An 18,071-nucleotide genomic window follows, 5' to 3' on the forward strand; every position below is an offset into this window, starting at 1 on the left:
GCTTAAGAAATGTAAGTAAGCAATCTGCAGTTTCCCTTTGGTCAGAATAACAGGGTTAAGATTGTTTTAGGTCACAACCTTTGCAAAGATTTCTGTAATTTTTTGTGTGAGGAAGCTTTTGAAGCTCTTTCCCCACCTTTATCTCTCAATACACAAGCCAAAGGCTTTGCTAGTGCTTTCTGCCTGGTTTTGCAGTAAGCTTTTTGCTTGCTTGCCAAGTTTTATTTTTACCTGAAGCTGGTGCAGCACCTGCATGTCAGCAGCAATCTGGTGGATGTGTCCTTCTCATCGACCCAGTCCTCAGATCTGCATTCAGCAAAACTGGTGAGTTCCATCTAAGACAGCAGCAGTCTCTCTATGAGGCTTTCCACTCCATGTTGTCATCTCCTCCTTGTTTCTACACTTAAGCTGTAGCAGCACCAAAGTTGGTCTCTGGCTGTCCTGCCTTGCCTACGTGCCCACAGGGCCTCCTTTGAATTTGGTTTAGTATTGGTGAAGCAACTCTTGGAGGGTGACTGCAGTCTGACTTGTTACTGCCCGAAGATCTGGTTTGCCCTCAGTGCCTTCCCTACCTTGAGCATTACAGTCAGTGCAAAAATGACTTATTTCCTAAACATTTTGCAAGCATTTTCAACATAACAGTGAGGCATCACCCTGAGCAGCTTTCCAAATTACTAGTTATTGTGGTGTGTCTAGTTACAATAATAGAATCACCAAGATTAGAGAAGACCTCCAAGAGCATCCAGTCCAACCACCCACCTACCACCATTATCTCCCTACTAAGCCATGTTCCTCACTATGAAATCTAAGCATTTCTTGTACACCTCCAGGGATGGTGACTCCATCATCTCCCTGGGCAGCCCATTCCAGTGCCCCACCACTCCTTTGGATAGTAAATTTTTCCTAATATCCAAGGTGAACCTCCCTTGGCTCAGCTTGAGGCCATTCCCTCTCATCCTATCACTAGTTATGTGGAAGAAGAGGTCAACCCCCACCTCGCCACAACCTCCTTTCAGGCAGGTGTAGAAAGCGATAAGGTCTCCCCCAAGCCTCTTCTTTTCCAGACTTTTCTAGACTCCCTCAGCTGCTCCCTCTAAGACTTTGTTCCAGGCCCCTCGCAGCTCTGTTGCTCTGGGTACACTGCAAGGCCTCCATGACTTTCTTGCAGTGAGTGGCCCAAAACAGTATTAGAAGTGACTAGTTAAGGTTGTCATTGTAGGCTTCTGTACTGAGCCAGACCAGCCCCCCATGAGTGCTCTAGGATCATTCCAAACTTCATTCTCTAGTGTAAATCCACTGTAACTACTTTGGCAACACAGATCACTGAACGTACTTCAGGTTAACATTGCTAAATGAGAGACCAAAATCTGGGTGAGAGTTTTAGCTTTCTAAAAGTCGGTTCAGCAACACATTGTGTTTCATTAGTGATTCAAACATGATACATTTGGAAATAGTTTGTTGTGAAATCCAAATTTGTTTGGGCACTGCTTCTATATCTTATCTATTTAAAATATAAGCTGATATGTGATAGCAGGCATAAAGGGCACGTCTTCTGCAGGTGACATATCTAGAACTCCCAGAGTTTCAGTAGATTCCCTTTACCTTTAGCCATGCAAGTGCTCCCTTCGGTCTTCTCATCAGGCTGGCTGACATCCATCTATCATGAGCAGAGAGAGAAAGACCAGCCATCCCCAGGATGCTGCTCCTGGGGTGACTTACCATCATTACAGGATGACTTACCATCGTGTCTCCAGACGGAATGAATCCCCCTGGACATGCTTACAGGGGGCTCCCTTCTTTCCTTGTTCCATTTGTCTCTCTCCAAACTGCTCAATCAGTGTAAGACTCATCCCACCACCCTGCTCTGCTCACTCTCTCCGCTCCCCGACCTAGTATTTTCCCTTTGACATAAACTTAGCACCTGGTTATGTGCACACAGATCATTCCTGATTTCAGACACTACACTACATGGAAAGAAGTTTATGCCAGGCCTCTCTTGCCTGCCCCGAAGGCAACGAGCTTGGGGGAAATGGGGACAGAGCAAGAGCAGCAGAGTTTCTGGCACTGCTGTAGCTTCTCAGCCAGCCCACAGGGTGCTGGGGGAGGATATCTGAGCTTGAGTTAGTCCCTGGAATCTCCTTGTCTAATGAACGCAGGGTAAAAGGCAATCTTTAGGGAAGATTGGTCATCTGCTTTAGGCACATTTCAGATGAATTGCTGCCTAAAAGTGGCTGTTTTCCCATCCATACAGGGTGCCTAGGTGGTGCGGTATCAACAAAGAGAGCGATTAAACCACCACTTGCTTCAAAAGGGGACTACTTGAAAGACATCTCTTAAGTGTTACTCAACAGTTAAAGCTCTTCAAACCGAGTTGAGATGGACTGAGGGGGAATTACTCAAGTTGCCCCTCATTTTCTTACTCTTCCTTAAGCCTCTGGTTACACTGTTGCCGCTGAACAGCCCCGGGTCTGACCCGGCACGGCCACACTTGAAAACACGTCCGTCGATACGCGGGGGAAACTTCGAACTTGGCTCTGGAGTACGAGCACGTGGACCCGTCGGAGGGCCGTCCCCGCAGCGGGCCGGGCCGGGCCCCCGGGAGCCGCGCGCTCCCCGCCCCCGTGCGGCGCGACCCGGGGCGGGGCGGGAGGCGGCGGGCAGCGCGGAGCCGGGAGCGGCCATGGGGAAGGTGCTGGCGGCGGCTCTGGTCGGGATAGCGGCGGCGCTGGCGGCGGAGCGGCTGCTGGCGTTCCGGTGAGCGCGGCGGGAGCGGCGGGAGCGCAGCCGGGGCGCGGGATGTCACCTCGTGCCGCGTCCCTGCGAGGGGGTCCGCCGCCTCGGGGTGTGCGGGCTGCCCCGCGGCCGGACGGGACGTGGGAATCGGGGTGCGAGCAGCTGCTGCGCTGCGTCCTGCTGAGGCCGAGCTCTGGCTGATAGGTAGCCCGTGTGCGTGTGAGCTGCACCCCGAGTTGGAAGCTCGCTGTGCCCCCTGAGCTGCGCGCCGGCGCTGAAACAAATTCACCTGTAACCGCTTGGGTGCTGAAGTACTTGTTGCACGCCGGTGCATCATTACAATTAGGATCCAAACGCTAAAGGACGCACACCCAACTCTCTGACCTGTGGGTCCTCCTGACAGGTCTGCAACCCCTGCAGCCACTGGCAGTCAGGTAGAGGCAGACCTCCCACTAAAAGCAGGATCCCCCCGCACCTGTGGGTGGGTTTCCTGCACGCTGAGCTCCCAGCAATACCCTTGGGGCCACCAGAGCTCCCCGCTATCCCTGGGACCACCTGGCTGGAAGGCAGGAGCTCAGCGCAGCCTTCTGCTGCTCCTTGAGTTTGGTATATTGTGCCTACTTAGCATGGTACAAGAGTCCCTGAAGTGCTTCAAAGATTAGGCTTGAGGAATTGCTACAGATCCTACAGAGCTCATTCTTCTTAAATCAGGTTTGTTTATGCAGCTATTATCTCCCTAATAGGCCTTGAGTAAAGTTCCTGCAGCAGAAAAAGAAGTTATTGTGTGTTTCTGGCTGAAGTTACACAGATTCCCCTGCCGACACACTGCAGCTGCTCACTGCTCCCCAGAAAAGCTCAAGTCTGTAAACCTGGAACAGGAGTTATGCTGGGTTACCGTTTTCCTCCAAAGAATGTGCATATATGTAACTTGTTCACATATGCACACCGTGCTCCTACATGTATGTAGAAACAATGTGTATAGAAAGGATATCTGTTGTTCATACACATGCCCACACACAGTGTTACCGTGCCATGACACTCAGTACTGATGTGGCCCCCAGCCTGTGCTCTGTGCTGAAGCAGCAGCACGCTGCCAGAAAGACTCAGGCGGTTTGGAGGGAACTGGGAGCAAACCCAACAATTAGAGGGGATTTTCAGTCCTGTCAGGTAGGAAGGAAAGTTCTGGGGCTGCTTAGCCTAGAGAAAGGGAACAGTGAAACAGAGGGCTTTGAATATGTGACAGGTCGCTGCTTGGGAGAGGGATTGCTGCCCTGTGCCTCCAAGTGGGTCAGGAGGCGGGGGGCTGGAGCTGGAGCAAAGGAGAGGTGCCAAGTGCTGGGCTGCAACAAGAGGCAAACTCCTCTTTTTTCTGAAGCTGCCCCCCCCCCCAGTCTGCAGGTCCAATGTGTTTTCAGAAGGCCGGTCAGCTATCTAGGCCATCTGGCTCAGTAGCTGAGGCTGCCTGAGCTAGATAAACTGACACATTTTGAAAGAGCCTCTGTGTATGCTGCAGGCTTGTGACCAGTGTCCTTTCGAATTACTCTCATTCCAGTTCACAAAGTGTTTCCCTGGGAATGCCGTCGGGATATCATCATCTCCCCTCGGCTGCTGGCTGTGTTCCCGCTGTGCTTTTGGCACTGCGAGGCTTGCAGGCTGCTGGGGAAGGGCTCCTGCAATAAGGAAGGCAGAAATCCCAAGGAAGCAGCAGTGTGAATGCAGGGCACGGTTGCCCTGAGCTGGGGTCACGCTGTGCTGGGGGGTTGACATCCCTCCTGGGGGCTGGGAGAGCTCCTGCGAGAGCTTTGCTTGGCTCCTTTCCCGTGCACTCCCCTGCCCTATTTGTCCTTTCTCCTGGCCTGATGAGAACAACCTGTGTCAGCGATACAGCAACCAGTGAAGTTAGAACCCATAACGAGGTGATTAAAAAACGTGGGGCTGATGTACCACACACTCCTCAGCTGCACCGCAACTTTCTCATGCCACTGACTGAGTCTGCTGTTCAGTTCATGCTTTAAAACTACGAGGGTTGTCCTGACAGCGATGCTTCCTATTTCGTTATATTGGCCCATGACATCAGGTGGATGTTGGTTGATCTGGCAGCAGAGGTTGAACCATCCCACCAATACGACGTGTTGTTGCTGTGTGACGGATGGCAGCAGAGTGGCAGTCTGACACAATGGCGTCTGACACGGGAGTGTGTATGAAGGAAAGGTGTGACATTGAAATCCTCCCTGCAGAAATATGGCACCCACTGACATTCGCTGACACTTGGTGTATGTTTATGGAGTCCCAGCAGTGAATGTGAGCACAGTGAGGTGGTGGGTGGTGCGTTTCAGCCATGCACAGCTGTAACACCACAAAATGTCTTGGTCATCTCATTCACACGAATCGGCTGATGACAACCAAGGAAGCTGAATGTTGCTTTCAGTGCTATGGAAATGCTGGAGCCAGTGTTGGAATATCCCAGAGTTTGTGCCGAGTGGGTCCCACGAATTCTCACACAGGGACAGAAAGAACAACAACTACAAGTTTGTCAGGACCTATTGAGCCAATATAAGGCTGAAAGTGACAGTTTTCTGGATCACGTCGTTACCAGTGATGAGACGTGATGTCACCACTATGAGCTGGAGTCAAAATGGCAGTCCATGTTGTGCTGATGTGAACTCCCCATCAGAGAAAGTGCTCAAGGTGCAGCCCTCAGTGGTTGAAATGTCTTTTGGGGTAGGAAAGGAGCGATCCTTCTGGATTTCACAGTGCCTGGAAAACCATCAGCTGTGACCACTGCACTGCAGTGCTAACTAAACTGAAGGCTGCAACTTCCAGAGTCAGGCCAGACTAAAAACAGTCATTCTCTTGTAATACAATAACACCAGGCTCCATCCCAGTTTGGAGACCACTGGGCACACTGCCAATCTTGTCTGGACTGTCCTGCCACATGCAATGTATGGTTTGGTTTTGGTGCCTTCTGACTTCTATCTGTCCAGGCCAGAGAAAGATGGACTGTGTGGGCAATGTTTTCCTAGCAGTGACACCACCATAGTGGCTGCTGGTGCACATGTTTATGAGTAAGGCATGCAGGCTCCTGTTCATTGCTGCTGAAAATGCAGAGCTAGTGGTGGTGTCTGTGTTGAAAAACAGTTATGTAGCTGAGAACGTGTTCTATCAAATAGCGCTATTGTGCTCTTTGAATCTGTTGTAGCTTCCATGGAAATAAATAGGAGAGACATGCGCTTTCAGAACAACCTACCTATGATACAAATGTGGCTAGATTTTGCTATGGGATCTGTGTATTCAGAATTTCCTGTACTTGGAGCTCAGAGTTGACACGTGTGCGTGGTCTGTGTGCAAAGGAAAAGAAAATGTTAGTTTAAAAGCTTTCTTTTTGGAAAATAAAATCTAGGACAGCATACATAGACGTAGTGCAATGGTGGAGAGGGATAGAAACCTATGTGTAAGTGTCTGTAAAGTGTGACCTGGAGATCTGTAGGTGTACAGGAGAGGCCATAAGTTGTGCCAGTAGAGGTTCAGGCTGCATACTGGGAAAAATTGAATCTCAGAAAGAGTGGTTAAGCACTGGCACAGGCTGCCCGGGGAGGTAGTGGTGTCACTGTCCCTGGAGGTGTTCAGGAATGATATAGATGTGGCACTGAGGGACGAGGTCAGCGGGCATGGTGGGCATGGGTTGCTGGTTGGACTAGGTGATCTGAGAGGTCTTTTCCAACTTAAATGATAACATGATACTACAAAACCAGAGTGGCTGATGGGGAGTGCTGGGGGAGGAAGAAAAGGGGAAGGGACAGGGAGATTAATCCTGAAAGTTGTACTGCTAAGTCGTGCTTGTTGTTAGGATGTCAGCAGTGGTGCCTTGCAATAACACTGCTGCTGCTTTTTAATGCAGAATGAGAAACAGAGAAGTGCAGGTGCACCAGGAAAGGCTGTGGGTTGGGGTGGGAGGCTGCCCTCTGGTCCTGGCTGCAGGGTGCTGCTATACTTAGTGTCTGAAACCTGAAGAAAGTGTGGCTGTCATTTTAGGTGGGTGGGTGACATGAGATCATGAAAGCTTCATCTCGGGAAGTGTGTAACCATTCTGTCTGTTTAGGGCAACTGCCATTGTCCGTTCTGGGTTTTGCATGTTCAGTGTTTGATTTGTTGCTGAGATATGGCAGGCAATAAAGCAGAGATAGCCAGGAGCATTACCTGCTCAGCAGCAGCAGCTGCATGTGCTGTTAACCTGTTAACCTGCTCTTTCCTATTGCAGGGGCAGACTCAATGCTACACGAGAAGTTGACCCCGTAGCCCTCCCGAATTGCCGGCTCATCAAAGGGATCGGTAAGTGCTCAGAGGCCCCGAGTGCGCCGCTTCTATCCGGTCACCTTCTGAAACTGACTGTTAAAGGCACCTTCTGAGCCTCAGCCTGAATGCAGTGTGTTATTTTGCTTGCCGGCATGCTTTTGTATTTAGCCAAGCAGACTTTCAGGTGGAGAGAAGCCACAAGAAGAAAATTATACAGAAAAACCCGCTCCTTTGGCACCCTGCCTTTTGCCACCGGTATTTAATGTTTCAATACATATATTGGTATATTTTGATAATGCGCGCCTTGCAAGCATGTCTTCTTTGCAAAGCCACTTGGCACAAGGTGGCTGAGTGACTTCAAAGACTGAGGGGTCATATTTGTCGTCCCAGCCTGGTCTGTGAAGAGGTTCAGCTGAGCGGCTGCAGTGTTGACTTTGTACTCTAGGTCGTGTGTTTAGCGCATGGGAATGTTTCTGTCTTATGTTTTTTTTCTCCTTCAGTGTAACTGGAGTGTAAAACGATTACCTTTAAACACACAATCTGACTCCTTTTCCCCTAGATCACGCAGTTTAGGCTCAGCAGTGGCTTATTGGCTGCTTTTTTCCCCCTCTGTAGTGTTTTTGGAAATACCTTACGTTGTACTGAGATTGCATGGATTTTGCATAGGTAAGGAGCCTTTGGGTGAGACTGCAGAGCCTCACCTTTGTGCTTGCTGAGTCACCGTGTCATTCCATAAATCCTCAAGTCAGAATCAAACGTCTTTGTGAAGTCAAATTGCTGCAATGAACAGCTGTGTGCAGAGTTCCTTCACCTGGGGTTATGTGCGGGAGAAGTCATTAGAAATCACCTTTGAAAAGATCTTTCCAAGTCTTTGAGACTGAGCTGCAATTTACTCATACAGGACTCAGAGTCGTTCTTGTTTGGTGATGATTCATACAAGAATCAGTTCTCAGTAATTCCTCTGAGCATATTGCACTTTACTGTTACTGTTGAAGTCTTTCAGGACTTTTGCAAAACGCTTGCTCTGATGAGGAAAGAAGAGCTGGAAATCACAGCTATAGCTTTGTTTAATTTCCAGACAGCATCTTAACTTCCATGCCTGACATTTACATGGCAACCAGGTGAATTCTGAGCACCTGGCTTTCCACGGAGGCTGCAGCAGATCTATTTACAGAGCCTCAGTTCTGCTCCTACCTGGGCTCCTAGAACAGGGTCCTGCGCACTGAGCTTGCCCCTCACCTCAGCTTCCTTCTGTCCCAGTGCTCAAAATGTGAAGCTGACTTGGTCTGATCTGGCAGAAGTAGAAATAACAATTTTGCAAATGCCCTTCAAAATTCATTCCAGGAGGGTTATATTGCTCAGCCCTGTATGCTGCAGCATCTAAGTGCTGCACAGGTAGCGCTGCTCCAACCAGGGCTTTTGCTGGACTCGTAGATATGAGTTTGTTCACACTTTGCATAAAGATGTTTTTCTGTGCCTCTTGGTCCTCCTTGGCCTTTTCCCTTTAAAATATGATGATACCATTGAATGAAGACTCTGTCATTCTTTTAGTCTTTAAAACATTCCTTGTGGCCTTATAAGTGGGGCACAGGTGATGAGCTGGATCAGCTCTGTGCAGAATGATCTCCAGTCTGCACATGGAAACACAGGCAGCTGCTGCAGTTTATCACAACTACTTTAAAAGCGATGCTTCCATGTTAAAGGAAGCAAACCTGGAGTAAATGGAAGAATTCTCTGGTGGGCCCTTTTATTTTTGCACAGTTTCATCCTTTCTCTCTCTTTCTGAAGACTTTGATCTGTTCTGCTTGTCAAACATTGTGCAATATAGGCAACATGGAACATGGAACAAACAGAAGAACTGCAGGTCATCCTAATCTTCATTCACAAATATGTAGAAAGGGCCACATCTGTAGAATCAGCACTATCTGTGGGTGCCCAATCACATCACTAGTTTATAACAAACTAACGGTGTGTCCTGAAGCAATTCCTGAAGGTGCTGCAGAACCTGCTGGAAATACTTGTCTGGATGAGCAGCAGTAATGGGAGGATGGATAGACCAGATGATCTTGTAGGTCCTTTCCAACCCTTTGATTCTATGATTCTACTTGCAGTCTGGAGAAATTCACAGGATATAAGCATGATGCTCACTTCCTTTGGACATGGAACCCGGGTGTGGCTTTTGTTAACTGCATCAGCAGAAGACATTGTACTAAGATGAAATAAAGAGCAGAATAAATCATGTTTGTAGATTTCTAGGTCTGTTGAACTTTTCTTTACAACCTATATAGACAATATGGTGAATAAGCCACTGGCGTGGCACAGTTAGGCAACGCAGCACAGGTAACAGTTTCTGATACCTGATGAATCAGTTACTCTCTCTTTTGCTGTGCATGACAATGAACACAGAGCCCTTGCACCATGATCCCCTCTCCCTGCTGGAGCTGGGCCACTGAACAAGCCAAGCCTTCCTGGCTCTTCCTGCCATGCTCCTCTCACACATGCCGTGAGATGGCTGAGAAGTGCCCACATTTGCTTTGATCTGCAGTTTCCCTCTAAGCAGTACTAAGTAGCTCAGGGTGTTACTTTCCCTTCATTTCTCCTATTCTGAACTTGTGCTTTTTAACTGCCCATTTCCAGTTAGCTCTCACGTCTGTGATCTGGTCTTCCTTTTTTCCTAGCAAAACCTGGCAATATTGGAAGTGATTACCCACAGTTAAGTGTGGTCTGACTATGAAAGCCCTCAGCTGTTAAAGATAGAGCAGGCTCTCACTCAAGAGCTTTAACTAAATATTTGCCTATAACACTTAACCAAGTGTCCCAGCTCAAGTGCAGGAGTCGGTGTGTGAAATTCCCTGGGTTGCCTTACGTGGGTGTAGGGGCTGAGCGATCCCTGTGGTCCTACCTTGGAAATCCCTTAATCCAGAGCCTGCACTGCTGGCTTGCTGCAGAGCAGAGCTGCCAAAAGCAGGTGGCTCATCCTGCATTACACAGGGCATGTGGTGCTGGGGGGGACATGTAAGCCTCCAAAAGGAGGTGATTCCAGAGCTGTTGCCAAACCTACAGTGCTGCTCTCACTTTTAGTACTCTACTGATTTTTTCTGCTGGGCTTTATCAAGGAGCCATACGAGACAGTGGCACTGTGTGAGCTGGAATTGTGCTTAATAGGAGATTTTTCAGTGGGGAATGTCTGATGCCTTTTGACAGAAATTGCTTTATCTCTGTTTTGCAGAAACTGGTTCAGAAGACATTGACATCCTCCCTAATGGACTGGCTTTCATCAGCTCCGTAAGTATCCCTCTCTGTGCAGGGGCAGGCTCTGCCCAATCTGCGGAGGCAATAGGTGAGGCCTGCAAGATGGGCTCTTTTCCTATGAGCCTGGATGTCAGCCTAGGCCTGAGTTGTGTTCACCAGGGTTTCCTTGCTTGAGCAAGTGCACTTCTCAACACAACAGTGCTGGCTGCCGATCTCACACGTGTATCCCATTGCACTTATATAACCTTGAATTTCTTTCATGCTGCTTACTTGAAATGTTGAAATGTAAAACCTGCCCCTTGTAGAAAAGGTGTGCTAACTCTTTGTTGCCTTAAAATCAAAACAAAAGCAACACCACAGATTTTGTGAGGTGATTTTCTTGTTTCTGGTTGATAGATTTTTTGCTTCTAGGCAAAGCTTCTCTCTGTAATCAGGAAGAGAGGCCTACAAATTATTTTCTGAAACAAAGGCTGGTTTTTCTTTTTCATTTATGCACTCTGGGCACATCTGAAAGTCTGTGTCAGAAGTGTGAGCTGCCCCAGCCCTGCCCCTCACCATGACTATACCACGTTTCTGTTGGACGCACTTGGCTGTGCTGGTCTTTCAGTTTGTCCCCCCAAGAGCATCTTTTCATAGGATGGTTTGAAGCACAGGGAAAGCCTGGATAAACTGTGCTGTCCCTGAGTGGTTGGGCAAAGGCTTGGGGTTTTGGTGTTTCCTGGTGCAGCAGTCTGAGCCCCTTACCTGGGGCTCTGCTCAGCGCTGGTCTGTGGAGACACCAAGGCCTTGACAGGGATGCTTGGCATGGTGTTATGGCACCATGGTGGGGCTGGTGGCACCTTGATGATGGCTGTAGGATGCAAAGAGCTTGGAGGAGCAGAAGAGCTGTCCCATTCTCACCTGGGTAGGACAGAAGGTGAGTCAGCACAGGGTAGAAGGCCTTGTCCCATACAGCATGCCTCCTTTGGCCCAAGGCTCCTCTGTTCCATGGCCTCAGGACTCACCAGGGACAGCAGAGCCTGGCCCTCTGCTTCATTGAAGCTGGTGGCTGGAGCAGGAGGCGAACCTGGTATGTGCTTGAAGACTCCAACAGAACTCCAGCATTTACAGTCATGCTGTGCCTCTCTTACCTTTCAGCCAGAAATGATCTTATACTTTGGTTTTACAGGGTTTGAAATACCCAGGATTAAAGAGCTTTGCACCGGACAAGCCAGGTGAAATTTTTTTGATGGATTTGAATGAAAAAAAGCCCAAAGCATCTGAACTGAGAATCAGCCGCGGGTTTGATTTGGGGTCATTTAACCCTCATGGAATCAGCACTTACATAGACAAAGGTAAGGAGAACTTCAGTCCGTGATGGTCGTAAACCTCACCCTAAGGGCTACAAGCAGAAATCTCTCTGGGGCCTTGTGTTGTACCTCCAGGAACCAACACACCATGGGACAGAAAATAGTTTTCAGCCATTTGGTCTTTTGGGGTTTCTTTTCTAAAAGTTGGCGGCTGAACCAAACGCCTTTTGCGCGTGGTCTCAAACTGTCCAAGACAGGAAGATTCACTCTATATTGAAAGGAAAGAAATCATGGGAGATGTTTGAAAAGTTGAAAGCCACATAAGGTTAATCTTGCCAGTTTGCATCTATCACCCTTGGCTTCAAGGGTCTCCAGGAGACACGTCCTTCACTGACATCCTTCACGTCCCAGGCAGCAGGGAGGCAGTGAGTGTTCCCCTGTGGCTGTCCATGACCATCCCTCTGTGCTGACCTTCCCCTCTCTTCCCCTGTTGTTTCACTGGAGCTTTTAACAAGGCAACTAGAAGTCCTGAATATGCTCAAAGAGACCCATTCCTGCAGCTTCACCTGCTCCCCAAGGCAGGCGACCTTTAAGAGAAGTTCCATTGGAGAAATTGATGGTGGCTAGTTAAGGGTCTCACCAGCACAGCTGGGTAGAGGTACTGCAGTATTACAGAGTGAAAGAGAAGGCTTGACTAGAGCTTTCTCAGGCAGCGTGGTAAGTAAACCTAAGGGACTAAATTTGCTGGGGTTCTGTCCCTCCTTCCTAGCCAGCTGTGGCTATATTTCATATGACCAGCCACTGTAAGGCATCAGACTGCAAAATCCAATGGCCTGGGCACAAATAAAATGCCCTTACTTTACTTCCATCATGGTAGAAACAGTAAAAATCTCGTTTACGTGGCCTGAACCATGTCAGAGGGTAGATGGAGATCTGGATCCAGTTACACTGGGTCCTGCACTGGTTTGGTACACATTCTGCTTCTGAATAGCCAGGAGGGAAATGCACTAAACCCCAAATCATTCCACCCTACTGTTGCAGAGATCTAATGCAATCCAGCTTTTTCCTTTTCCTTCTTTTAAGATGACACCGTGTACCTCTTTGTTGTGAATCATCCACACCAGAAGAGCACAGTAGAATTGTTCAAATTTATGGAAGATGACAATTCTCTTGTACATCTGAAAACCATTCGACACGACCTCCTGACAAGGTATTGGAGCCAAATGTAGTCTTTCCCCAAAACAAGCTTTTTTTTGGGTAAAATCCAAAGTCAGGTGTTTTTGGTTTCAGGGTATTATTAATACAGGATATTTTGTCTTTAACCAGATGTCTGGTTTCTCTTATCAATTACTTTTTACCCATGCCATTAAAAAGGGTACTTCTTCTGTAATGAGAGTTTTAACAGCAGTGCCACTAAGTCAGACTTGAGCTCCACTGTGACTGATGCCAATGAATTAGCAGTGAATTAGTTTGGCATCCATTTCTTCTCTCACATTACCTGAAAATGGGAATCTTCAGGTTCTTTGTTATTCTGAATGTGCTGTTTTGTGAATGTAAAGCGTACTCCCAACTTTTCTCATATTACCATACAGCATTTTCTTGGTCCGTACTACTGCAACATGACTGTAAGATAAACGTAGCCTGAAAGATAAAGCTCTCACAACTCCTACTGGTTTTCTGGTTTCCAGCTGAATGTAATCAAAAAGAGAAACCTGTCCATGGTCTTGTGAGCAGGTAGCCAGACTTCAGGTTTATGTCCTTCAGTCCTGCTCAGCTTTCAGAGCTGCATAATTCTGGTGCATAAAAATAGAAGTGAAAAGGGAGGCTCTAAACAACACAGTGATTGTTAAAGTTGTGATTTGAGGTAAAAGCTGTCCTTGCAGCCCCTTTGTGACCACGGAGTGGCTGTGTCCTGGCTGGGTTCTGTGCAGTCTTATGGTGCTTCTTCATACCCCCCCATTTTGTTCTTCTCTTTCTTTCTCTCTTTTCTTTTCCAGTGTGAATGATGTAGTGGCTGTGGGGCCTGACAGCTTCTATGCTACCAATGACCACTACTTCACTGACTTCATCTTGATGTTCTTGGAAATGTACTTGGGTTTAACTTGGTCAAATGTGGTTTACTACAGTCCAAAAGAAGTTAAAGAAGTAGCAGCTGGGTTTTATTCAGCCAATGGCATTAACATTTCACCCGACAAAAAGTAAGTTTCTTTTTGTCTCAGATTTTATTCATCCACAAGTGAGAATCCCCAAATCCTAGTTTGGACATATGGGACTCTTTGATCAGTGGCTGCCCTGGCTCGTGTGAAGCAAGATCCTACCTGTAAAGCATAAGTGATGCAATGGGTTTGTAGGACAGAAGTCAAATGTCTTTGTCTTTAGCTGCAGGCAACGTTTATTGATCTGTATGGTGGTTTACACTGAATGAGAGCAAAGACCATTGCATTCTGACCAGCTGGAATGGAAAGTTGTGCACATTGTTTCCAAATATTAATGGGGCAGACTTGCTGAAAGTGAGGAAGGCTGTGCAGTCCTATGGCCTGAAGCCCTGTGTTAGGCCTGTCGTGTGGTTTAGACAAGTAAACTCAAATTTATTAGAAAAGAAAAAGAAAAGTAGATTTGGGGATATAACCCTTCAAGTCCTGCTTCAGTGCCTTGACAGAAGAACTGGCACAGTGTGGAGCTGTGTCTTAGTGGGCTCAGTGCTCTCTGGCCTGCTTGACATTTCTATTACTGCATTAGGACTGTAAGGTGAAATTCCTTGCAGGAAGGGCTGGGCTTACACAAGAGGAACTGGCTGGTTTTGGTATCTGCTTACTTGTGCACACTGCTAAGAGGCGCTTTCTTTTGAAGGTACATCTATATTGCAGATATATTTGATCATAACGTCCATGTTATGGAAAAGCACGCTGACTGGAATTTAACCCATGTGAAGGTAAGGTGCTGCAGTTCCAAAAAAGGAGGCAGATATGAGTTTTGTACAGAGAAGTCCCTCTGGTGCTTCTACTTTTAACCTATTCATGCACGACATTCCAGTTGGAACGGCTCTTGCCATGATGATCTTTAAGGTCTTTTCCAACCTGAGCAATTCTATGATTCTATGATTCCTACTCCTTGCAGAGCTGTGGGTCCTACCAGCAGGTCCCACCAGCAGAGAGGGATCTTGCAGGGGAAGTCTGCTCCAGGCAGCCTGGGTGCGTCCTCTAAGAACAGAAGTAACCAACACGAGCATTGCAGATGATGGAAAAATCTCAGAGCAGGCTCATGGCATGGAGGAGGGGATAAAGTGCGGGAGGGAAAGAAGAGATCGTTGAGGGAGAAAATAATGGAACACAGTCAGGCCAGGCTGGGTTATGTGAGATGAGAGTCTTGGATAGGTCTGTTGTTTATGACTGAAAACAAGACAGTCTTATATTTTACTTCCAAGGCTTCTGCCAGCTTTAACATCTCTCTTTTTCTTATTCTCTCCCTGTATTGGACAGACGCTGCAGCTGGACACTCTTGCCGATAACTTGTCTGTCGATCCCGACACTGGAGATATCTGGACAGGATGTCATCCTAATGGGATGAAGCTATTCTATGATGACCCAGATAACCCTCCCGCCTCTGAGGTACCTTTTAGGAGATGTCTGTGGGCTACCTCTGTGCCAGAAACTGACATTGTCCAAACCGTCCTGGTATAACTTAGCTGTGGGTTACAGAGAAAAGTGCTGGGACAGCCTCTGTGATGGCAAAAACTGTGCTGGCTCCTAGCTGAGAGCTTCTGCTCTCACCTGGGAAACCTGAGTAGCACGTACTCAGTTTACAAACACCTATTTGGATCCTTAGGAGACAGCTGAATAATTCTCACATAGGAGTTCAGTCATCCCAGACTCCTTAGACTGCTTTTTATGCAGCTGTGGCTGAGCAATCAGATTTTGATGGACTGCATTAATTACTGAGCCAGAACCGCTCTGCTAAACCAAAGCAGTGGCTGAGCACAGAGCAGGGCCAGGAGCACTCCCAGGAGCCATGCCTGCAGGCACAGTCCATCAGCAGGTGACACCACTGTGCTTCCTCCTCCTGGCACCGGTGGGGCTCTGGCAGCAGGGCTTGCAGGTGGCTGATTCTTGTGTTGTCTGGGGCTTCCCATGAGACACAAATCAAAACGATCCACTTTCATAGCCGTAGATTTATGATGCTGGGCAGTTGTTTACTCTGCCTTGAAAAAGAGTGGAAATGAGAAGATGTTGAATAACTTTTAGCCTGGAGGAAAACAGGCACATTCCTGGTGCTGGGGCAGCCTCGCTATTGCACTGAACCCAAATAATAGCAGGTCTTCCTGGACTGTGCTTCCCCCAGGCAGAACCTGGGGCCCTATCCTTAGCAGCAGCTGATGCCGGTCGCTTGTTCAAATCACCATCCTGATGTGCCCTCTGCCCGCAGTACATTTCAGTTCCTGTGTCCCTGGCAGGTCCTGCGCATCCAGAACATCCTGGCGGAGCAGCCCACGGTGACGCGCGTCTATGCTGAGAATGGCACCGTGCTGCAGGGGACCTCGGTGGCAACAGTCTACAATGGGAAACTGCTCATCGGCACTGTCTTCCACAGAGCCCTGTACTGTGAGCTATAGCTGCCCTGGTAAGGCCTGCTGTGGGATTTAACTCCTGTTGGGCTCACCCAGTTTCTGCTAGGTTTAGTAAGGACAGGACTGCTCCAATTAAGGCTGACCAGCGCCATTAAAGCTGACCGGTGCCAAAGTGTTCTTGCCTCCTCTCCAATGAGTTTTATGACGTAGTAAAGGAAGTGGCTGCCTTTCAAATTCAGATGATAAATGGCTGAAACCATCAGACTTCGCGTTACCTTTCACAACGACATTCCTGTGCTTATCTTCTCAGAGGAAGATTTGTTCTCTTAATGGGAGCTGCTAACTACCAGTCTGTGCTTTCATGTCATGGGACCCAGGCTTTCCTCGGGACTGCACTGAGTGCTCTTCTTAAGGGTGGCACTGGCACAGGTTGCCCAGAGAGGTGGCAGGCGCCCCATTCCTGGAGGCATTCGAAGTCAGGCTGTACCAGGCTCTGAGTAACCTGATGGAGCTGTAGTGTCCCTGTTCGTTGCAGGGGAGTTGGACTAGATGGTGTTTAAGGGTTCCTTCCAACTCAAAGGATTCTGTGATTCTAAGCTTTCTACTGCTGGCTTTCTCCAATACTTCACAAATCGGTGGAAGGAGATATTTTAATGACACTTTAAATGATGTATTATGAGCTATTTTAAGTGATATTTTAATCTCCCTTCTTCTGTCTTCCCTTTTTAAACCATTTCCTACCACGACTTTGGTTTCACGAGTCTTAATCTGATTGAGAAAAGAGGGACATCGCTTTTGAGCGGTTTCTTACTGAACCTGCCAGAGGGAGCTTAAACAACCCAAGTGCTTTGTAATAAAGAGATCACATCCTGAAGCAGGGCTGCTAGCACAGCTGAAGCAGTCCCTGCGCTGGGACTGCATTTACTTTGTGGCTGTCTAACAGCCAGCACTTCCCTCAGCATTGTTACCAACAGCTGACCAAAGACAGACTTCAGCTTTGCCAGCAGCGTGGAGCATCTCCAGGTGTAAACCCACAAATTGCTGGGGCTTGTCACACTCCTGTTCTGGGCTATTCAGAAAATGAGGAATGTGTTCCCTCATGGCTGTTATTTTAACTATTCCCTTGCAGCAGGTTTTTGTAGCGGCCTGCCTGCAGGTAGAGGCACAGCAAGGGTGTGAGCATAACGGCTCCAGCCGCAAGATGCTGCTGAGCAGACACATTTTACGTGTCAGTTTTGGACTTCCAGCCACTTCATGCTTCAGCGCACCTGTTTTAATTAAGTTCATCTTGTTTATGGGTTGGGGCCGCTCTTACACCCTGCAGGTGGTGGTTGTGTCAGTGGAAGGAAGCATCGGTGATGTGGCTGCTGGGCAGCCCAGCCAAGGCCCCAAGGCTTCCTGTCCTGTGCTGAGCACCTGGCCTGGGTGAATCCACCAAGGGATGACAGAGCGGGCAGTCTGGGTGCCCTTCCCTAATGCAATGCTTTACTAATATAGAATCAATAAGGAAAAAAGATATATTACCGTGTTCAGCAGGTGAACTGCTGTATCTTCAATGTGTGAAATGCCTGTTACGGCTAAACTACACTTCAGCGTAAAATGGGAAAGTAGCTTTTAGAATGACAAACGTTGACCAGCATCAGTGCGAGGGCAGCCGACCTGTACTGCAGCCTGCAGCAAAGCACTGCGTGCTGCGTTCCAGCCACTTACCAAGAAAAAAGGGCCGAGAAAAAACACTCATTCTCTTTCCTTCCCCTGTGTATATTTACATTTACTATTTTTTGCATCATTGCAGACTGTAAATGAGATCCAGCCCGAGGCCCAGGAGCCACACGTTGGCCGCCAGCTGGGATCAGAACAACGCAGAAGGAAGGAGAGGACAAGAGCCGTGCTTACCATTTATTACTTCTTCTGGAGTGACCAACGACCGGGCAGGAAAG

At 48.1% G+C, this 18,071-nt stretch overlaps 1 protein-coding gene across 1 annotated transcript; it reads left to right on the forward strand.

Moving 5' to 3' along the window:
- The first annotated feature begins 2,613 nt into the window (after positions 1-2,613).
- Positions 2,614-18,064, forward strand: LOC140248854 (serum paraoxonase/arylesterase 2). Its single transcript, XM_072329914.1, has 10 exons — positions 2,614-2,754; positions 6,992-7,062; positions 10,256-10,311; positions 11,447-11,612; positions 12,651-12,777; positions 13,565-13,765; positions 14,418-14,499; positions 15,047-15,175; positions 16,018-16,184; positions 17,927-18,064. The coding sequence occupies exons 1-9, from the start codon at positions 2,681-2,683 to the stop codon at positions 16,174-16,176; spliced, it is 1,065 nt and encodes a 354-aa protein (XP_072186015.1). The 5' UTR covers positions 2,614-2,680; the 3' UTR covers positions 16,177-16,184; positions 17,927-18,064.
- The last annotated feature ends 7 nt before the right edge of the window (positions 18,065-18,071 follow it).

The sequence above is a fragment of the Excalfactoria chinensis genome, chromosome 2 (genome assembly GCF_039878825.1).
Source record: "Excalfactoria chinensis isolate bCotChi1 chromosome 2, bCotChi1.hap2, whole genome shotgun sequence".
Lineage (NCBI taxonomy): Eukaryota > Metazoa > Chordata > Aves > Galliformes > Phasianidae > Excalfactoria > Excalfactoria chinensis.